Source organism: Cylas formicarius, unplaced genomic scaffold (genome assembly GCF_029955315.1).
Source record: "Cylas formicarius isolate icCylForm1 unplaced genomic scaffold, icCylForm1.1 PGA_scaffold_9__14_contigs__length_23061073, whole genome shotgun sequence".
In the NCBI taxonomy this organism is placed as follows: Eukaryota; Metazoa; Arthropoda; class Insecta; order Coleoptera; family Brentidae; genus Cylas; species Cylas formicarius.
The window spans coordinates 5,447,843-5,470,752 of record NW_026844365.1 but is presented as its reverse complement, the minus strand read 5'-3'; the positions used below and the strand labels follow the sequence as shown (position 1 = coordinate 5,470,752).

The window sequence follows — 22,910 nt, the reverse complement described above, 5'->3', positions numbered from 1 at the left end:
AACATTTTTTCATTTGAAATAGCCATATTTTTTACGAATTTTGATTTATATTTAATAACTGAAACACTCTGTACACAATCGAAAAAATGAATAAAATAAAAGTTATAGTACCGGATCTTACGGGTCTTCTGGTTATATAATCCTGTCGATCAAGTTGGTAGTTTTCGACAAAATATTTTTTTGTCTAGAAGTCAAAATAATTTATTCTATATCTTGTACCACTCTGTACCACAGGTGAAAATTTTTGACATCTTAAGACCCATTTTTTTAAAAATATGCACTCCCGATTTCAACAGGTTCCGTCACGAAACTAAGCTCCATACGTATGCTAAATTTCAAGTCGATAGATTCAAATTTGGGACACTTATCGTGTGTAAGAAATAGCAGAAAAAAAACAAGATGGCTGCCGAGGTCCGATCGCATCCATTTTCTACTGACTTATGTGTCCCATAAGCTGCTTCGAAAGTTGTGGCCATTTAAGTCGCGTCTACAGAGAACTGGAGAAACAGAAAACAGAGAAAAGAACAGACAAACGTGTTTTGTAGGCACCGATTCCATCCGTGCCAATGGCGATGCCGTACGACGCACCGTTGCCAAGATACGAGTTTGGTTGCCAAGCGACAAGAGCATCGCATAATGTTTTTTTTGAGATTTTCAGTTAGAAAATGCCTTAGCTTAGGCCATGCAATCCACTCCAATTATGTCTTCGCTTTACTTCGTTCTCCAATGGCAAAATAATATTGCCTATTTTTATGAATACTTCAGAAGCAAGACCGTACCGCAGATGTTCTCGGGTTTAAGAACAAACCATGATCTTTAGAGATTCTGTCAATTCGTCAATAGTATATTATGCAACAAGTGCGGTAAACGGCATTTGACTTCTACGACAGTTAGTTTTTGGGTACATTTTCGCAAAACAACACGATTACATTCACTGACATGACCGTCAGAATTGACAAACGTCACAATTCAAATATCTTCGAAAAAATCCGGAAATGTCCGAAGTGACTCGGATCCGTAGGAAGCGAAACTGACGTGGTATAGTGACGCTTCTCGCACGCTAGATCGGTGTGTAATTAGACATTTTGCAGACGAGACTAGAAAATTAGTATATTATACAACACGTGCGGTACACGGCGTTTGACTCACGAGTTTATTTGACACGAGCGGAGCGAGTGTTTAATAAACGAGTGACTTAAAATGTTTACCGAACGTGTTGCATACTATACTTTTTTTACGACCGTTAGGTCATTGTTGATGTTTTGCCATTTAATCAGTCAGCGAAAACGGTCAAAAACATGGCAGAGCTGCTTGTCGTCAGTAGATGACTGCATTTTACAGTACTCGACAATATCTATGAATTTTGTGGTGTAAATGATAAACAGGAGCGTGAAACTCCGGTTCTTATGTCTAAGATAGACCACCTTTTGCTATTTCCCTGGTTAGTAGATTTTTTATTAAAAAGCCCAGATATTCAAGAAGGTGGACTCGCCTTCGTCAATCACTCTAATGATGTCACTTGTCACATTAAGAAAACGGGCCTTAATTTTTTCAATTAGCTTTTCTTTTCCAGTTTAAGTCGAATTTTTAGGGACGTCCGAGATCCTGAGGTAGCAAAGCTCTCCCGAATAGAGCAACATTGTGGTGTATACAAAAATGGTGTGCGTTTTTAACACTTTTTTTTTTCAAAGAAACGTCAGCAAGTTGTACCTTCTTTTGGCTTACATGAAAACTGAAAAATTAGCAAACACGCGCAGAGAATGGGAAATAAATAAGACTCCAATCGAATATAGATAAAATCTTTATTAAAGAGCTGTGTGTCTAGCTTTGCTGCTTCCGTTGCCTCAAAAAAATCTGAATTGAAACATTTAAAGTGGGTAATTTACTTGCGCTTCCTTTTAGTGCCCTTTCGTGCCGTGTCATCTGCATCGCGCTTATGTTTATCTACGTGCTTCACTAGCGAATAGCTGGACGTCGTCTTAAAATCGCAAATGAAACATTTCAACTCGTCCTTTGGCATGTGCATCTTGAATATGTGAGATTTCAAGTTGTCTTTTCTCTTCGCCTTGAAAGGACAATGGTAACAGTAGAAGTATTGCAATTCCTCCGGCTTCTTATGATTGAGATAGTGAATCTACAAAAAGCACACTAGTCAGATAGATTTACTTTCTTACTAATTGGGAGATAAATAATAAAGACAATGGGCTAGGACTAGCACTACTAATCTGAGAGTAAAGAAAATAATGTTGTATTCCCAGGATAACTCAGGGTATAATTAGCTTAATTTTCTCCATCAACGGAAGTGGCCAATCAGGCTTAAGGTCGAAAATAGTTAAAATTATATAGGAAATTTTTCATTCTCTCTCTCTACTCTCAGATTGAAATTTGGGAAACAATGCAGTTTGCCAAAATATAGGATAAACATAAAATTTATAGAAAAATGAAATTTGCCATGCAACAAATCGAATTTTACACTGAAACCACTAGAAAATGCAAAATTTTCAAAATGTCAATCTTAAAATTTCTCTTATTTTAATTTGTTAATTTGATACATAGTTATAGAAGAATTATTCTAATGCTTTTTTTTACAGAGCCGGCGTTAATAGTGTTATAAACTTACTTGAAGATTGTAGGTCCTATGTGTCTTGTAGTCGCAGTGCTCGCACTTGTACCGCATTACCTCCTCATTATTATTCTCGTTATGCTTACTAATTACATGAAGTTTGAGACATTGCTTACTTTTCGTTTGAAATGAACAGAATTCGCAGATGTTCATCTGGTCTGGTTTTGAACTGAAAAAGTGTGCGTAAAATAGTCGTTTGCAGATGTCCTTATCATATTCTAATCTTTAATATTTCATAAACGACACTTTGGCGCTTTTAAAGCACGATCCGCATTTTTACGATGCGACAGAAGTTCATTTCATGCGGTGTTTAAGTTGCGCCATCTACACAATACCGAGCGAACTTTATACGTAAGTGTAGTTGATAAGAGGTGGCGCCATAGTAAATGTTATTTTTGTCCTGTGTTATGTAGTCATCTTATTGAATGTGAATATGAAATGTGATTGTGACAGTTTCAACAAGTGGAATGTTTCATTAAGGGCGGGAAGAGTGCAGAGCCGACAAGCAATTTATAACAAGATCTTAAAGACACTTTCGGAAAATGGCGGTGATACAACCCAATTAGGGGAAGGAAGGGCAAAGCGAAAAAGAACTACAATTTAATTAGCCGTTAATAACCCTTGAGTAATGCTTTGTCTTGGTTCGTTTTTCAAAAAAAGGCAGAAGAGGTGTCGCAGCCACTAAATGCATGGGCAAATGAAATATTATATTAAAACTTATGAATTCGTGAGAACTATTCTATAGCGGTAGTAGCTAGTGAGGAAATTTCTGCAAATTCGAAAGTCTTCATCAGTTGACCAATAAAACGCTCTTTATTGGCAAGATTGCATCTCTCTCGCAAGTGGTTGCTTAGTGCGTGGTACATAATAACAATTTTTATAGGGTAGCTTAAAAAATATATGTCTTCCAATTGTTATCATAAAGTTAAAGGCAAGATTTATTTGACCTTTTTAAGAAACCATTTGCCTATTGTATTAAAAAACGTTCCTTTACAGACGAAAAAAGCCGGAAACTTGCCCAAGAAAAACGATGTTTTAAAAAAAAATTGCTTTATTTCTCAACGTAATCTCCATCAACACTGATGCATTTCTTATGACGGTGTTCTAATTTGGTCTATACCAATTGTAGTAGATTCCTCAAGCTATTCAAAATACTGATTTCTAGCTTCGTTGCTCTTAAATATTTTACCGCCATGCCATTTTTTGAGGTTAGGAAGCAGGTAGTAGCCGCTGAGGCCTAAGTCTGGGGAGTAGGGAGGTTGTGATATTAATTCATATTTCAGTTCGTGAATTCTGGACGCGCGACGGATGCGCTGGTGAGTTATAGTGACGAAACAAATTTTTTTCTTCGCCAAATGAGGGCGTTTAATTTGTACCTCGTACGTCAACTGTTGCGATAACTCTGCGTAGTATTGACCAATTGACAAATTTTTGATAACAGACTTATCCAAACCGTCCGATAGGAAATCATCTTGCTCATAACCTAGGAAAAGCCCTTTTTAACGACTTAAGTTTATTAAGACCCATTAAGTCCTTTTGCACTTATCGACATTTATTTTCGGATATATTGAAGCACCACAATTTTTTTTTCAAATTTTTCGGAACATCCGTTTTTTTGCTACTAAATCGGATTTTACGGAAACCTAAAAACCTTTAATTACCTGTGATTGTGGTTGATATGCGTCAACAAATGAGCTTTGTAGCATGTTGTATAGTTGCAGTGGTAACACTGAAACGTCTCAGTATTTTCGTCCTGTTTGCAACGGACGTGATGAAAACGCAAAACGATCCGCCGAAAACATTTAAAATCGCACTTGTCGCATTTGAGTGGCGGTTCCTCTCCGTTGTGCACCGTTTTAACGTGCTTCTCCAAAGTTTGTGCCAATTTGAACCTACAAAAACCAATATCTACCGACTACCGAAAGAAGTCAACAAATTTGAAACGGCTCGGACAAACTTTTATTAATTTTTTGAAGCAAATCTTTCCAATTCGGGCAACTGACGATTGGAATAAACCTAAGTTAATGTGTTCTTCTATACCTACAGGATAATCGCGAATTTAAATTAGGAGATAAACATTATATTTTAGAAAAAATCCAGTAGAAGAAGAAACAAGATTGCTTTCGAAAAAATCATTGCTGGGCGGGGCAAGTTCGTCGCAAATAGAACCAATCACCTTTTTATTTTAAAAAGAAGGCGCTTAGCTTATTCTTGTCCTAGAGGGATGCATTGTTTTTCTATCGAGCTCCTGCTGACCACTATGGAACTTTCGCAAAATCGATGTTATTTTATTGTGAATACACCCCGTCTAAAGTGTCCTTCATATCTCGTCGAACTTGAAAGTTACACTTCGGTAAATATTAAAAATTTTACTGGTAATTGCAATTTAAAATTATATTTTTTCAAATATCTCGAGCAGCGTATCTGATAGACGAAAACCGTAAATACAAAAATTGTCGCCCCTGATCGGGCTCTTAACAATGTTTGAACGGATTAGCTACTGTTTGTACGACACCTTGTATATAATCGAAAAAATGCGTGAGGCAAAAGTTATAGCCCCGGGTGTCCCACGTATTACGGATGTAAAATTTTTCCGATCGGATGAATGGCTTTGGTGGAAAAGCTGTTTTTGTGGATCCCAAAATAACCACAAAAAAATTAAAAAAAAAAAAAGTACTTCGCGTTATTTTATTGCTCTCAATTTAAAGAGTTTAAAAAATGCGGGTCCAGACTTCTACTTCTCTCCCAAGTCTGAAGTCCGTAGCTGCAAATTTGGAGTACTTATTATATTTTTTAATATTGCACGGAATATCGCGAACACCCTGTACAATACTTAAAAACCGTAGATACAAAAGTTTAAACTGTCTATATGGGCTATATCGTCATGTAAAAGAAACCGACATCTAAAACGCAGATTTGAAATTATTGCCAATTTTCAATAATAAGGAGACCCATTTTTCAGTTTTATTGAATTTGTATATTTTTGAAAAATTGTCAAGAATAAGAGTTTATGAAATCGTTTCCTCTGCGTCTTTTGCTTCAAGAATTTCTTCGGTCTTGTAAACGGTTTTTGAAAAATGGTCTTTTTTGTAGTCCCTCGCACACGCGATTTTTGTTTTTTTTTTTAATACTTCCCGACCCCCCAGCCCCCGTATTTTCAATAGGTTCCGTCACGGGGCAAAGCTGCATAGATTTGCGAAATATGAAGTCGATTGCTTCAAATTTCGAACACTTATCGTTATTTATAGCAACGTCCAAAAAACAGTCGAAAATCGCGAAAAAAAGATGGATACCGGCGTCGGATCAGGGCCATTTCTTATAAGCTTATGTGCCTCGTGGAGGGTTAAAAAGGAGGCAAATTTCAATTTTGTAACTCCAACGGTTCGAAAGTTATTCAGGAAAAACCAAAAGACGAGAACGGACAGACAACAAAAAATTGTAGCTTGTTCTATTCTGGTTATGAACTTCCCTTTGTTGGTTTTTCTATAATCCGGAATATTTTGTATTTTGATTGGAATTTCTGTAAATTGTACATAAAATATGAGTAACAGAAATACGGCGCATTCCTCCTTTATTTATGTTTGACCTTGGTATATTGTTAACATTTTATATAGTACATAGGCAGAGAATACACGTAAATGAGCCGTCAAGGTATTGTAGTAAAGAATGATAAAAAACGTCTTGATACTTCATTGAACCAAGTAAGATACACTAAAAACATAAAGAAACACGAACGTCGCACTTTCATGTTGCAGCAAAAGCGCGTCTTCTATCTTAAAACGTATAGAAGTCATACATAATATTCTTGCTTTTGATAGGCGATTTCCTGTCATGTTGGTATACAGTCGTTGTACAGGTCGTTCGTTATCTCATTGGTTTCAAAAGCTATGAGAAAATGATAAATACTAAAATTGTACGTATACTTAGGATGCACAATTTAAAATTAGTTTAAATGGTTTTTCCAATATTCTAATTTAGCGCCATTATTTTTAAAAATCGATCACTCATATTTGATATTGGCGTTATTCGAAGACGACGTGACGGAATTTGAATGAGACGCTACAGGGTGTTCAAAATATATTTGGATCAATTTAAATTGAAAAATCTTTATTTTCTGAAACGGCACGCCATATACAGTGTGTCCAAGATAAGGATGCACAGCATGGGGATCTCGGAAACTATAAGAGATACAGTGTCGGTTAAATTAGACAAAAGTTGCGCATTTTGATACCGAACAAGATCCCGTTTTACAAATTTGAAAATTCCAAGCCGTTCCGGAAATATCCGAGAAAAACCGAAATATTGCGATTTCGTTTTTATTATTTTTTAAAACTATTTGAAAAGATATGAAAAAACGGAAAACACTTTTCCATTGGCACTTTTTAATCTCTCCAAATTGACGTTAACAAATTTTCATTACAGCGTTTCGATTCCATGGAACCACCATCAACTTTGATTTTTCTTATGGGACGGAAAAAAAGTACACACAGTATTAGGTTGTGCTTTTCATTGCGAATTCAACGATGTACGATACAATACGGTTACTTATGTTTTTATCCAGAAAAATGGATTTTTAATACATTTCAGCATTTAAATGGAGTAGGCCATGACAAAATGACATCCAGTCAATTTCAATGACACATTAATGTTATTTGTCTTTGTTATCAGTCGATCATAAGTTTATTCCTTTAGTTATTGTTTTTGTATTTTTATTGTTGTTGTCTTTTTCTAATTTATTTTGTTCTACAATGGAGGGAGGTAATTTTACAAACGAAGAAAAATGTGATATGCTGTCTTGCTACATCTGATGCCAAAGAAATTGTGTGGAAGCCGAGCGTATGTATTCTAACAAATACCCAGAGCGGAGACAACCTGACAAGAGTATTTTTCGGCGTTTGTTATTTAATCTGAAAGAATATGGATCATTTAAGAAGCCTGCATTATCCCGACAAAAACCTTCCAATGAAGAAAACCAATACATTGTTCTACAATCTGTTATCGAAAATCCACAAACTTCTACCAGAGAAATTGAAGACCAGAATGGGGTAGCTAAATCTACAGCTCAGTTTATTTTAAGGAAAAATGAATTTAAGCCTTACAAATTCAGAATATGTCAAAGATTAAAACCGGGTGACGACGAACGACGTAGACATTTTTGTGAGTGGTATACCAGGATGTGTGATGAGAGTTTTAATTTTCCATATAAAGTGATTTGGTCTGATGAAAGTATGGTGACCAATAACGGTATTTATAACAGGCGCAATACACACTATTGGTCGCAACAAAATCCACGTGTTAATAGACTATCCAGACATCAAGTTCGCTTTGGGTTTAATATTTGGTGTGGGATTTTTGGTAGCAAGATTATAGGCCCTATTTTCTATAATAATTCCTTAACTTCCGAGCGGTACCTTGACATCTTGAGGCACGATTTAGAAGATGCCTTAGATGATTTACCGCTAGGCGCTGTGCAAGGCTGCTGGTTCCAACAAGATGGTGCCCCAGCCCATAACTCGAGAGAAGTTCGCCAATATTTAACTGAACGGTTTGATGGAAAATACATTGGGACTTACAGTGAAACACCTTGGCCTCCAAGGTCCCCGGACTTAACTCCCTTGGATTTTTTCTTATGGGGCTACATAAAAAATGAGGTATTCAAAGAATGTTTTGACAACGAGGAACAATTACGTCAATCAGTACGAGCAGCGTTTAATAAAATTACTCCTGAAATGTTAAGTCGTGTTTTGGAGTCTACCGTGAGACGGGCGTACTTATGCCTAGAAAATGGAGGTCATTTATTCGAACATTTGTTATAGAATTTGTTTTTTATTAACTTGTTGGATTTAGTTGTTATGTTAAATGAACAGTTAGAGTTAGTAAATAAATAAACACATTAACTCGAACTTGTCAACCATTTTCTTTTGCCTTTCATCGTTCGGATCTCATGGCCTACTACAATAAAATACTAGAAATGTATTAAAAAGCCATTTTTCTGGATAAAAACATAAGTAACCGTATTGTATCGTACATCGTTGAATTCGCAATGAAAAGCACAACCTAATACTGTGTGTACTTTTTTTCCGTCCCATAAGAAAAATCAAAGTTGATGGTGGTTCCATAGAATCGAAACGCTGTAATGAAAATTTGTTAACGTCAATTTGGAGAGATTAAAAAGTGCCAATGGAAAAGTGTTTTCCGTTTTTTCATATCTTCTCAAATAGCTTTAAAAAATAATAAAAACGAAATCGCAATATTTCGGTTTTTCTCGGATATTTCCGGAACGGCTTGGAATTTTCAAATTTGTAAAACGGGATCTTGTTCGGTATCAAAATGCGCAACTTTTGTCTAATTTAACCGACACTGTATCTCTTATAGTTTCCGAGATCCCCATGCTGTGCATCCTTATCTTGGACACACTGTATATTATCATTTTTTCTGAAAAATATTACAAAAACCTACAACTATGTCTTATACCTATTTTTAATACTTTTCTGTTTAACACTATTGCTATAAAAGTTCATAAACTTTGTTGTGGTGTAAGTATATATTAAAGTATAAATTTTCCTAAGGCTGAATTAATATGATTTATAATATACTGGGTGAGGCGGACAAAATACTAATAGACGTATACTAACTCGACAATCTATTCAGTGTTTAATGAAACAGTTTGGTGCTAGTGGTGGTATTGAATATGAAAAAATTAAAGTGGTAAACCGGAATGCTACTAATGAAGAAGAAGATGAATATAATCCCCAGGTCAGTAGCCGTCAAGTAGCTAACAAATATCATCCCTTCCACATGGAACCACACCAAAACTGTGTGAAAATTGTAAAAAAAAAAATAAAATATTGGTAAAACTATTAGGTTTCAAATTATTAAAGTAAAATTTTAAAACTAATTCAAAACATTTTTTTGGGCCACTCTGTGCATTTAAATAATCTTGATAACTTTTGTAGTTACCGTTTTCTCGTAACTTTTGAAAACTTTTGAACACAATGAACTCATCCCGCGCAATTCATTTTCGCCCTGCTTTTAGAACTTTTTTAGAACGGCACGCTGTCGTATATCTTTGCTGGGTGTGTTAAATGCAAAACTTTTGGATCAGCTAGATCATCATATTAAAAACGATTGTCATTCGGCGCCATTTTCCTTCATGGTGGTCAGATCCTACTTAAGTTCAGCACACTGTGGATTGCGCATAAATACACCGAAAAGAACGGGGGCTAAAAAACTAAACCCTGCGGCACACCAGTCTTAAGTTTCTCTCAGTCTTGCGAACAGTCTGACCCGGAAGGTGTGCCCAGAAAGAACTTCTTCAATACATGTTGACCCTTTTTTTTTATTAACAGAGAGTTGAATGTGTTTTTAAAACCCCAACAAAGGCCCAGTTCAATAACAAGCTACAAGTAGACTGTCAAGTAAGGCTTTAAGCATTATTAAAATTCGTCGGAGTTATGTACAATAATTTCTACGTAATAAGGATAGGACACCGTGAGATCTACGACGTCAGCATTTTTCACGATGGTACTGTGAAGAGACCGTGAGATTCACATTGTCAACGTTTCGGATACGAACCTATAAAGTCTTAGTTTTAAGTAATATGAAGGATTCTTGTTGTAACTGCTGCTGCAGAAACTCTTAATTTTCGATTGTATTTTGAAAATAAAGTTTTTAAAAAGTCACCTCGTCCTCGCTCGAACATAATTTCGGAGCCGTGTCAAAATTAATTGGGTGTAGTTACCTTACGTCACAAATGTGGCACTTGAAAATATCGGGATGATGAATACGCTTGATGTGCTCCTGAAGGTCGATCTGGTGTCTACGTTTTGCCGGACATTGCGGGCATTGCAGCCATTGGATTTGGTCCCGCGGTTCGTGACACCTTTCCATGTGACCCACCAACTCGTAATTATGCAAAAATCTGCACTCGAGCCTATTCAATCGTTGACACTTCAAACAACTGCGAATTAAACGAAAAAAAAAATTGATTGCGACTTATTACTTTTTCAATTGACATGATTAGAAAATTATTTATTTATTTGGTCAGACCCCTGAACAAACAAGCCCAATTACATAGTGGCAACAATGCACAGGGCGGCCCGTTTAAAAGGGGATAGGTATGGTCTGTTCATAGATATAAGAAAGTGACCAATTGCTTTTGAACGGATTATTCAAGGGTGATCCAACATGATTATTACCTAAAGTTTCGGAATTTAAATTCAGGTAAAATTGTGGTCCGTAATAAAAAATAGTTTTATACCTATCCGTGTTTAATATTCTTTGGTTTGGTATACTACTTAGTTTAAGTCTTTTAGTAATCATTCTTATTTCGTGTATCTCAGGAGATGCTCCCGCCCAAATGTAGAAAACACTATTCTATTGACAATAAATTGACAAAAGGCAAGTTTGAATGGAATCTTTTAGAATTCGGAAATGGCGACTGGAATATCTAGAAAAAAATTTGGATTTACGGGGAGCAACAAAGGCCAATTATTTACTTGGATGAATCCTGGTTCGACACTTATGATACCCCGGAAGAGGGTTAAATAAATAAATATTGTTTAGTATCTTTCCTAACAAAACTCAAAATAATTAAATTCTAAGCAAAATACACATCCGTACGGCCCATTCGTGCCTGTTAGTCACTTTCTTATATCTATGAACAGACTATATATCTCGAAACGTACCGGGGTTACAAAAAAAATACAAAGTTGTTTTTTTTATTTTCGTTTTAGTTTCTTTTTTTTTTAAATACCCGGATTCTAAACCAGAATTTGTAATTAGAGATTCTTTGATATGTCGTCAGTGTTTTTCGCAAAACATGTCAGCGCGAAAGCGACAATGGAAACAAACTATCATCTCCTAGTTTTGCAATTTTTCAGTGCAACCCACTTACTTGTCAGGACATTTGTCACAAATAAACGCGTGTTTTTCCAACAAGTGATTTCTTCTTTCGGATCTGTTCGAGGTTCTAAAATCACACTTCGTACATTGGCCGCCATGCTCATTCAAGATATGTTTTTTCATGTGTGAATTGGACCTGTAGGGGCAATGGGGACATTTTTTCTTAGGTCTGTGTATTTTCCTAAAATCAATCACATGATGTGCATTTGTTCCGAGATTTGCGGGAATATTTTCACTTGACAATTTTGGTAAGTTTTGATTGGTTTTTCCTTTCCTTAATTTTTTTTTAATGCTTTCATTTGCTGTCTAGATAAAAACAAACTAACCAATAACGGAATCTGTATATAAAAGTTCACAATGAACAGGGCGTTTAAAAAATCAACGATCAGCTGGAAATATAAATGAAGGTCCCAAGATGCTTACTCTCCAAAACACCGGGTGTTTAATATTAATGTATTTTCTTTGGTGTTCATTTTGTATAACTAATTTTAGGGTGTAAATAAATAGACATCACTACGAAAATAACTCAAGAGTACAGGAAGCTTATTCAAGTTGCAAAAAAAAATCAACAGCCAAATGTTGAAGAGTTACAGAACAACTTTACATACAAAAACTGTAGCATTTTTTATCTTATCTCTTTTGGTAATAATAGAATAGAAAAAAAATAATTGCAAATATGTCAAAATGGCATATCCTACAACACCCAGGAACTTTCCTCATATTAGCATTAGCCGTTTATGCAATATTTATATTTAAATTTTAAGTGAACTTACTAAAAAATAAATAATGTCTGCATAGACATTTATTCCGTTAATATTTATTTATTTGCAAATTTATATGATACGGATGTGATTTTTTATTAGTATTAATTACTTTTGAAAAAGTATAAAATAAAATAATATTTCCTTAACGTATCCATGAATATGGTACAAAATATAAACAAACACCTGTCATCTCTCTAAAGATACTATTCGAGTATTCGTTAGAATACCTTCCGCAAGGGCACTGGAATTCAGAACCTATCATGAAAAAGCCGTTTTTATTTTAAAAACGTCTAGCACAGCGTATCTTGAAAATTAAAAGTGTTTTTTTTTTCATTTTTGGATATCGAATCTCCAGCACAGCGTTGGCGCATATTTTGTGAAATACCTTGTATACGAGTTGTGACATAACTAATCCACAATAAAACAACAGATAACCCTATAAATAAATCACGCCATCTTTTTCGTCGTTAATATTTGCTCCTAATTTTTATTTAACCTATCGGCCATGGCTCTATGGCAAATAAGAGGAAAAACTGAAATAAACGCATGTTAACTTTTGAGCCACTTGGCGTTTCCAAAAAACATTTTTTTCAGTCATAGTTAACAAAAGACAACCTTCTGGATATATTAATGAATTTTGTTGGCATCAACCACTAAGCACCAACAGGATGTAGATTTTTTATTTTTTTTAAGCAGGATGCCCACTAGGAAAATGGGATAATATTTTGCAAACCTATTTAGACCGCGTACTGCACATACGTCACTGGTTGAGAAATTAGAAAATCTTTTTAAATAAATAAAATTAGATAAAAAAAAATATGTATCCTGTAGCTCAAAAGTTAGGAGATCTAGCACACTGACCTATTATAATCATCGAATCAGGATTTTGTTTTCATACTTACTTTACGTGAGTGTTCACTTGTTTCCGGGATTTGTGTGTGTATTTGCAATGGAAACATTTGAATACTCCATTCTCGGTTAAAGTCACTTCATATTCTTGTACACTGTAAAATATCCATAAAGGCAATTAAATTTTGCTGAGTGGCCTGATACTTTAAGTATAAATAAATACAGGGTGGTCAAAAACTAATATTTAAGTTGTAAAAATCGTGAAGTATTTTTTTCCCAGAGAAACACTCGATTTTTAAAATCTTGTCGTATTTAGCAGACGCAACTATGTTGTATATTTTGAAATAACAGCAACAAAATGTTTTTCCATTATAAAAATGCTACGACGCACAGTGGGGTGGATCAGAAGTATCGAGTTGACAATTTGCTATTTTTTTCTACTCCCGTCTGTAAAATACCTAATTATCTACCGATCTAGCGTGCGGGAAGCGTCACATTACCACGTCAGTTTCGTTTCACACGAATCCAAGTCACTTCGGACATTTCCGGGATGTTACCGCACGAGTTTGGGAGCAATCGGATGTTTTGGCAGATAAAGTTGGGACATATGTTCATAAGAAGTTTTCTTTTGAAAATGGACCCAAAAATCGCCTACGGTATGGACGGCCTACTAACACATACAGAAAAAATACCCTATATTTTCGCCTTTTTCATGACAGATACCAGCAAATTTACATGCCTGAAAACGGCACGACACGGGCATTTATTTTAAGACCATAGTAACTATGATGGCCGTATAAAATAAGTAACTTGTATTCATTTATGAGAAAAGAGAGAACTGCAAAATACCTGCCTTATAGTTTTTTTTCGGTACAACAGCGAAGGAGTGAACACTACCTGAGTATTGTTGTGCAAATCTTTAGGCATCGGCCCTAATTTTTATTGTTTTCTGTTATTTGGTGAGTCCATTTAACGCATCCAGTTATATATCAGTTTTTGTGGCTGGTAGTTTCCTCCTCTTGGCCCTCTAACCTCAACCATGGGGGACTCTTCGGGGGGCGAGGGCCCCCCGACGGTTAGTGCAGCACAAGAAAATGACAGTTTATCCAATGATTCTCAAAATCGTCCGTTGAACGCCATTATTTGTAACATTTTGCCACCGGATTGCAAAAAAACTGCTGAAGATATTTCCAGGCCCCAGTATTTTGATGTGCCCTCAGGTGAAGAGTTGTCAAAGTTATCGGCAGAGATCCAGATTATCAAGAATCAGTTCGAGCAAGACGCTGAAATCCTGCGGGAAGTTGCCAAAATCTCCGCAAACATAAGAAGGACAGTAAATCGGAAAACAAAATATGAAATCACCGACCAGGGGCCTTTTATGGTGATTCTGGAGGGGATTACAAGTAAGGTGGGGACTCTTCATCCTATGAACTTTGGGAAGTTACTTCAAGCGCAGAAAGTTCAAGGTATATTGAAAATTTCTAGAAAAGGAGCCAATAAAATCGGTTTGGAGTTTAACACCTCTGAGTCTGCAAATAAATTTTTATCTAATGAAACATATTCGACAGCTGGTGGGTATAATAAGTATATACCTCAAAGACTAGTCACTTGCCGAGGGTTGGTGAGGGACATTGGTGACTTAATTGATGAGGATGATTTTTACTCTGAGGCAGAAGCCAAGGTTAACATCGGAAGATCGCTAAAGCGCGTTAAGATTGTTAATGTTCGCAGACTAACTAAAAGGGTCAAATGCCCAGGTGTTCTGCCTGGCACTTTTGGTTTCAAGACAGTTCCATCTAATGATTATATAATAACATTTGATGGTAAAACTCTCCCAGAATCAATCAGTATCTATAAAAATGAGTGTTCAATCGAAAAATATGTTAGTCCTGTTGTCTTATGTATGAATTGTTGCAGGTTTGGTCATTGGAAAAACCAATGTAAAAGCAAGGGTAGATGTAGTTTCTGCGCTGGAGATCATCCAGTATTTCATTGTGAACTGAAAGAACAGTTTTATAAGAAGAAACCATGCCCGACAGACCACTTAAATCATGAAGGTAAATGCAGCCTGGGTAATTGCGAAATATCTCCAAAGCCAACTTGCATCCATTGTAAAGGCTCTCATCAGGCCACTGATAGATCATGTCCGGAAATGGACAGACAGAAGAAAATCAATGAGGCTATGGCATGGTACAACTTATCCTTTTTTGAAGCGGCCAAACTCTTTCCAAGAGGCCCCAAATCAAGTGAGTTTAATCGCTCTAATGAAAATTTCCCTCCTATTCATAACACGGTTGCCCCCGTCTCTCAGCCTTCCCCTAGATCTGCTTCTAAAACCTATTCTGTCATAGCAAAAAAGCGTAAGTCCCCCCAAATAGAATCAGGGTATGATAGGGACGCCCACAGGGATTGTCTCGTGCCGCCGTTGACTAGGCAGAAGTTGAATCACACTAGCAAAAGTCAATCTTCTCCCTCATATTTAAATGATTTATCGTCAGAGTCCGAGATGGACACTGCTTCTCCAGGGGTTTCCTCCTCTGGTGAATTTTGGTATCGGTTTGAAAATTTAAAGAAAAAAGTCTTGTCCAATATACCCAGTAAAAGTGCTTACCATGAAATTGAGAGTCTTTTTGACTCCCTGCCTCCTCCCGGAGGATGCAGGTTTTAATATATGAATGTTCCCAGATCGACAGTCAAATCTTTCTGTTAAAATTAGTAATCTCTCAATTATTCATTGGAACACTTGCGGTATTAGAAGTAATTGTGATAGTATTATTAGACTTATTCGTGACTTTGGTCCGGATATAGTCATGATTAATGAATCTTTTTTACTCCCATGGGAAGAGACATTTATAATTACCGATGCCTCTAAGGGACCAGATGATAGAGTTGGCTTTGGAGTATTTATTCCGTTTCTCAATGTTAGGGTCGGGCATGGGTTGAATAGCGCGTTTTGTATTTGCTTTGCAGAAATGGTAGTTATTAGTTACGCCCTAGATCTTATATTAGATTATAATATTAAACAGGCAGTAGTTGTCTCCGATTCCAAAAGTGCCCTGCAGAGCTTCGGATGCAGTGCGGTTGAAGCTTCCAACAGCTACATTTTACTAGATATTAAAGCAAAGATTGATATTTTAAAGCGCAGACTTGGGGGGAAAATCCGAAAAATCGACATTTAGAACTTCTGAGATTAGTCTCCTTCGCTGGAGAAGATCCGAAAATCCTCGACATTTGGAACTTTAAAGTTTAGTCTCCTTCGCTGGAGAAGATCTGACAATCCTCGACATTTGGAACTTCAAAAATCAGTCTTCTTCGCCAGAGAAGATACGAAAATCCTCGACATTTAGAACTTCAATATTCTGTCTCCTTCCTGGAGAAGATCCGAGAATCCTCGACGGAAGTCGGCAATGGGCGAATGATCCTGGTAGTCGTGCCCAACAGTTATCTGTGAAACGCATCATTGAACTTGAACTTGAACCTGCCTTATAAAAATGCCCTAATAATGTTTTTACTCGAATCCAAAATTTTCGTAAATAAAAAAGTTATGAGCAATTTTGAAAAGTGCCGAAGATTGAATGCAAAATGCCCGGTGAGTGGTTAAGATATCGCCATGCGGTTTTAGCCATTAAACGTTTCTCCAAAATCGAGTCCATGTAAGTCTATTTTGCAGTACCTAATTCAGATCAGGATTTTCTTATTAAAACACTCCAACGTTGTTTTTTTTTAATCAAATATCAGAATTTACCCGTCATTTGTCAAACTACTTTGCTTTAATCTGTACAGAAAACAGTTTTTATGCTACCATACCAGTTGCGACCTCTAGCGCTAGAGACGGAACTTGAAACAAAACTCTCAACAATGCACCTTTTTTCCCCGCCTCTCGCCACTACCATGATGCTAATTATAATTAAAATTATAAGAAATATGTCATTAGTCACTCACATTCTTTGAGGTATAACCTGGTTGTTCAGGACGAGCATTTCTGTTTCAGGTTGCGCATTTTCTTTGTTTTCATCCTTAATCTCACTCAAAACTGGCTTGTCATCGGTTATTTCAATCTTGGTCGTTATTTGCCGTACAACACTGCAATCATCTTCGCTTAAAAAAGTAATGTCGTCGTCGCTAGAATTCACTGCAACATCTCCGGATGTGATCTCCACTGCTTCTTCCTTCACCACCAACTCTCGGGCCTCGCCTTTGACGGCGCCGATTATTTCTATGTTCATCCTACGAATCGTAAAATTGATCGTTGCAAACTGATATTTTTCTAACACACTTGCGATGAAGATGCCGGTAATACCTGCACTCACCGAATGCACAAAAGATTCAGTAAATAGACGACCGTCGATCAAGTCGGCAATGCGTTTTCTTTTATGGGTTTCTAACCTGCTACCTGTTAAAAACCCATCCCTTTTTCAGACAATAACACGGCCAGAGCCCAACGGTCTCTGCTGTCAAGGTCAATGTCGCCAACCGTGATGCGACGAGGAAATCGTACAGGGTTTACCTGCAGAGCGGCCGGTTATTTTAGGAAAGATACTAAACAATATTTATTTATGTATTTATGTTTAAAATAATATTACAAATTATTTTTATTACCTACTTAAATTACTTAAAATTATTCACATAATATATCAGTATCACTATCGCTATCATCGCCTGTTCTAATTATTATTTGTTCTATATTATTTTTAATATGGATATACGATGGTTCTGTTTTTTCTATATGTTTAACAGAATTCGCCCAACTTTAATAATAATAACAATCAGCCGTATTGTCTTCATGGTAATCCAGAGAAGGATCTTTAATATTTTTCGCAGACAGAGAAAGTCCATTTGGAATGCAACAATCTTTAGAGCCAGCATGCAAAATACTTATTCTTTTCGCTATTTTTGATGGCGCGTTTGTTTTACACTTATCAGTTGAGTCAACAAACTAACCAACCCTTTTCCGGGGTATCATAAGTGTCGAACCAGGTTTCATCCAAGTAAATAACATTACAGTCGCCATTTCCGAATTCTAAAAGATTCCATTAAAACTTGCCTCTGGTCAATTTTTTTAAATCTAAAACCCATGTGTTGAATACACTTCCATAAGGTAGTTCTGCCACATTTAACATCGGTTTCATCTTATTCAAGCCTCCTAATTAAGATATCTAATGTAGGCACGCTTTGTTCCTCCTATAACTGGTAAATTTTACGCCATATTATATCTTGATCACTTTCACCACGTTCAATGAGAGTCAATTAAACCTTGTTTATAACTTCCTTAGTCTCAATAGAATAGTGTTTTCTACATTTGGGCGGGAGCATCTCCTGAGATACACTAGACTCGCAAATATTTTGCATAATTCGCACACGATTCAACACACGCCGTATTACACACGAAATAAGAAAGATTACTAAAACACTTAAACTAAGTAGTATACCAAACCAAAGAATATTAAACACGGGTAGGTATAAAATTATTTTCTATTGCGTACCACAATTTTACTTGAATTTAAATTCCGAAACTTTAGGTAATAATCTTATTGCGTTGTATGTTAATGGCCACCCTTGGATAATCTCATTCAAAAGCAATTGGTCACTTTCTTATATCTATGTAGTGATGGCGGCGACGAGTTCAGACGTACGGATCCTGTTCGCAGGAAATTTTGGCAAACGATATAAAAATTAATTGTAGTGGTGTGTGCAACGCACTTTTTCACAAACAGTGTATCAATTTATCGCGAGATAAAGTGAAATTATTGCTAGAAACACAAAATCTCAAATGGTTCTGCGATAGCTGTAATGTTAGCACTAGTGTAATTTCTACGATGTTTATGAAACTTCAGGACGACATCGGTCAATTAAAGACAACTGCAGGTGTGCAACATAAAGTAATTAACTACCAAAATAAGAAAATTATGAAATTAGACGAACATCTAAAATTTCTAACCTCACAATTGGAAGACAACGCGGCTCTAGCCACCTCAAATAAAACAACTAGCGTAGAACACGAGGTGACATCTGTCAATGACAAGCATAAGCTCATTCGAAAAGAAGCGGGTACCAGCCGCAGTATTCACCACGTCTCGATAAAACATGCACCAAAGACACATCAAACAAAAACAAAACAACAACCAGACCCACAAAAAAGAGACACTTTAATGACGACACCTAAAAAAACCTGGCCTAACACAGACAATAACAAGCAAGATGACGATGGATTTCAATTAGTCCAGCCGATACGGCGAAGAAATAGAACTTTTATAGAAGTAACAAACACAACAAGTAGAATACAAGGAGTTGAGAAGAAAGCTTGGATATATGTAACAAGGTTGGATAAATCCACAACATCAACACAGATTGAAGAAAACTTATCTGATATCTGTAGAGTAAGCTGTGAAAAACTTAACTTTAACCACAACGAACAGTGGAGTTCCTTTAAAATATGTGCTCCTTTCACGCACAAGGATGCAATTTTAAACGGAGACTTATGGCCGCAAGGTGCAAGACTAAGCGGATATTTCTATCCCAAGAAAAATGTAAAAAACAGCGCCAGTAAATACGACTCAGAAAATGAGGATTTTTTAAACCAGACGGCGAGACACCTAACAAATTCGTAGTTATGAACCTTAATATTCAAGGGGGTATCGCAAACAAAAAAGAAGCCCTCGAATCAATACTAAATAATCACGACGTCAATGTGCTGTGTATCTCAGAACATCATGAATCCTCAAACATTAAGTTTCTTAAGCTTTTAGATTATAAGGTTCTTAGTTATTTCTCGAGAACTAGTTGCAGAGGAGGGGGAGTCTGTATCTTGGGTCGAGAAAGTTTAAATTTTTCAAAAATTCCATTTAATAACTCTGAAGAAAAAACTTTTGAAATGTGTTCAATAAAATTAGAGCTTAACAAGGAATGTATCACAATTTTCTCTGTATACCGATCTCCAAAGGGAGACTTCGAAGCATTTGTAGAGAAACTCTCAATAATGTTAGAAGCTATATACGAGCCTAAAAATAAGCACATTTTGTGCGGTGACATTAACGTCAACTTGCTTGAAAACAACAAACAAACTAAAATACTAAATAATATACTTCTTGAGTATAATTTAGTTGCTTCTATAGAAGAGCCCACTTGGCAGCTTGGCAGTAGACACATGTGTCTCTGACCACACGTTTCAGCTCTTCTTTTTTGAGGAGTTCTGCCATAATAATTGTACAGAACGCTTTTTCAGAAAGTTTAGCGAAAATAATGTAAATTCTTTTATAGATTATGTATCCAACACAGATTGGAATAATTTGCTCTACGATATTCAATCTGACGACTTAGATAAAAAATTTAAGACTTTATACGAAAAACTGAAACAAATATAAATCCCATTACAACAAAAAACTTAAACACGCAAAGAAAACTCACCACAATTTAAGGTTAATGAAATCTGATGACATAAGTAGGGAAAGTTGGGCAATAGTCAGGGAAAATAGCAACCATAAAAGTAAATCCTCTTCTATAACCAACATAACCGTTGGTGGTGAAACACTACAAGACGGATACAAAATCTGTGAAATTTTTAACAAATATTTTGCTGATCTTGCTAACAATAGCAAGCAGCCTCAAAATCTAACGCCTGATATTAAAATACACTCAAGCTCGATGTTTCTCTACCCTACTACAACAGTAGAGATAACACAAGTAATTAGAAAAGTATGCCGTAAGAAATCATCTGGAATCGATGAAATACCGGGCACTTTGTTAATCTCTATTAAAGATATTATAGCTCCTATTCTATCATATTTAGTCAATCTGAGCTTCCTCCAAGGCAAGTATCCACAGGCCTTAAAAAACTCAAAAATCGTACCTATTTTTAGAAACAAAGGCAATAAAACCAACATAGAGAACTACCGCCCGGTAGCTCTTCAATGTCAAGTGGCAAAAATGTTTGAGTCCTGTTATAATGATAGACTGCAGAGATTCCTTGAGAAATACTCTTTGATTTCTGATGCTCGGAACGGATTTAGAGCCAACCGCGCCACAACTACAGCTCTGAACTGTGCTCTGGAGCATATCTACAATAGCCTTAATTACAAAACAGCCACATTAGGCTTATTTTTTGATTTGAGCCGCGCATTCGACACTGTCGATCACAGCCTAAAAAAACTGGAAAACATCGGCATTAGAGGTCCAGCAAACTCATGGGTCAAATCTTACCTCTCCGAGAGAGTACAGCAGGTTGTGATCGGCGGTTCAAAATCTAGCCCTTAATATGTAGGCAGAGGTACCCCGCAAGGATCCTGCCTATCACCGCTCCTCTTTAATCGTTTTATTAACGATCTTCCTCAGGAAAATATAGATGCATTATTTGTACTGTATGCAGATGACACAAGCATTTTAGTTACAGATAAAAACAGAGCTAATTTAAAAGGGGCCGCAGAACCAAGGGTCACGAGGGTGAATGAACGGTGTCGCGATAACGGACTACAATTAAATAAATCTAAGTCAACAGCTATGGAAATAGTCACAAAAAATACTCGCGTTGATTCCAGTATTCTTCTCCAATTAGGGGGACGTTCTATAGAAAACGTGGAGGCTACCAAGTTTCTCCGTCTGCACATTGACAACAAACTTACATGGAATCATCACATCGACAACATATTGCCCAAATTAAGCTCCTGCTCATACTTAACCGAAAATATTCGAGATATGGTATCCATTGACGTTTTAAAGCTGGTGTACTATGGGCTGTTCCAATCAGTGATAGGTTACGGTATAATTTATTGGGGTCTAGCCACAGGTGCACACCGGGTCTTCTTAGCACAAAAACGTGCTATTCGTTACATGATGCGTGTAACTAGTAAACATTCATGAAGGGATTTATTTAGGGAACTTCCTTCATTATCTATTTATTTCTTTTTGAATTACGTCAAAAGTAACATGATGATGTTCCATTCTCTAGACTGCATATCGGGCAACAAAACCCAAGGTATTTTGGCTTGAAAGTATATAACAGAGCTTTAAATTTCTCTAAATGCTTCGAAGAAACTGATAGTTTATCTCTGTTTAAGAAAAGAATTAAGACCTTTCTAACTGATAGGTGTCTCTACTTAGATGATTTTTTTTAAATGTATTGTTTAAACACTGTATTTCAATGTGATATGACGTGCTTAATATACCCATATATGTGTTATATGTAGTATCGAAAAGCGAAATAAATATCTATCTATCTATCTATGAACAGACCATACTCCATTTAAATTGCTGTTATATCCTTATCTCAATCTTTTAGGATGTTATGTTTTTTCAGTAAAACTGTAAAAGTAAAAGGAATAGTCTTGTAATATATTTTTTCCGAAGGACACTAGTTGGTAACTAAAAACTATATATTCTGTTTTGGATAGATATTTTATTTTTCAAAAAAAAAGTTCTCGATTTAACCAGTGCAGTGGTGACCTAATTCACCAAAATATTATTTGCTCATAGGCAAATAATGACATTTACATTCATTTATGAGCAGATTTGATCTCTTTTGATTGATTGATTATTTAACCCTTGACCCTATATTCTACTTTTTTTCAAAAAGTTTATCAATTTATTAACAAATAATTTGGTAAAAAATTATTATTAGTAGGTAGTGTTTTTTTTTTTAATAAGATTCGTTTATTATTTATCTTTTTAGGATGTTGTTTTTTCACTAAAACTGTAAAAGTAAAAAGAATAGTCTTGTAATATATTTTTTTCCGAAGGACACTAGTTGGTAACTAAAAACTATATATTTTGTTTTGTAT

The 22,910-nt window shown here is 36.0% G+C and overlaps 2 protein-coding genes across 9 annotated transcripts; one reads left to right on the top strand and one right to left on the bottom strand.

The window, feature by feature from the left end:
- Positions 1-1,818: 1,818 nt before the first annotated feature.
- LOC132707588 (zinc finger protein ZFAT-like) lies at positions 1,819-21,956 on the bottom strand. 5 transcript variants are annotated; one of them, XM_060679494.1, is made up of 9 exons: positions 21,337-21,956; positions 20,987-21,285; positions 17,083-17,367; positions 13,194-13,295; positions 11,520-11,708; positions 10,365-10,583; positions 4,285-4,515; positions 2,621-2,792; positions 1,819-2,134 (listed from the first exon to the last, which is right to left on the bottom strand). In XM_060679494.1, exons 2-9 carry the CDS (start codon positions 21,190-21,192, stop codon positions 1,883-1,885), a joined length of 1,656 nt encoding a protein of 551 aa, XP_060535477.1. In that variant the 5' UTR covers positions 21,193-21,285; positions 21,337-21,956; the 3' UTR covers positions 1,819-1,882. The 5 variants fall into 5 exon arrangements, with proteins under 5 accessions (XP_060535477.1, XP_060535481.1, XP_060535479.1 ...); XM_060679498.1 differs by lacking the exons at positions 20,987-21,285; positions 21,337-21,956 and adding an exon at positions 18,624-20,966; XM_060679496.1 differs by lacking the exons at positions 20,987-21,285; positions 21,337-21,956 and adding an exon at positions 19,079-20,965.
- LOC132707750 (uncharacterized) lies at positions 13,991-16,615 on the top strand. 4 transcript variants are annotated; one of them, XM_060679690.1, is made up of 2 exons: positions 13,991-14,606; positions 16,286-16,615. In XM_060679690.1, the coding sequence occupies exons 1-2, from the start codon at positions 14,180-14,182 to the stop codon at positions 16,381-16,383; spliced, it is 525 nt and encodes a 174-aa protein (XP_060535673.1). In that variant the 5' UTR covers positions 13,991-14,179; the 3' UTR covers positions 16,384-16,615. The 4 variants fall into 4 exon arrangements, with proteins under 4 accessions (XP_060535673.1, XP_060535672.1, XP_060535671.1 ...); XM_060679689.1 differs by having other exon boundaries at positions 13,991-15,197; XM_060679688.1 differs by having other exon boundaries at positions 13,991-15,197; positions 16,111-16,615.
- Positions 21,957-22,910: the final 954 nt, after the last annotated feature.

Bases quoted from the DNA above. Each gene is read 5' to 3' on its own strand.
- LOC132707750 (XM_060679687.1), top strand. From the start codon at position 14,180: ATGGGGGACTCTTCGGGGGGCGAGGGCCCCCCGACGGTTAGTGCAGCA. The intron at 15,198-15,257 runs GTAAATGCAGCC...TCCATTGTAAAG, and splicing joins AGACCACTTAAATCATGAAG to GCTCTCATCAGGCCACTGAT.
- LOC132707588 (XM_060679494.1), bottom strand. From the start codon at position 21,192: ATGCTCCAGAGCACAGTTCAGAGCTGTAGTTGTGGCGCGGTTGGCTCT. The intron at 17,368-20,986 runs GTACGATTTTTG...TACGATTCGTAG, and splicing joins GCCTTTGTTTCTAAAAATAG to GATGAACATAGAAATAATCG. The intron at 2,135-2,620 runs GTAAGTTTATAA...TGCTTTTTGTAG, and splicing joins ATAGGACCTACAATCTTCAA to ATTCACTATCTCAATCATAA.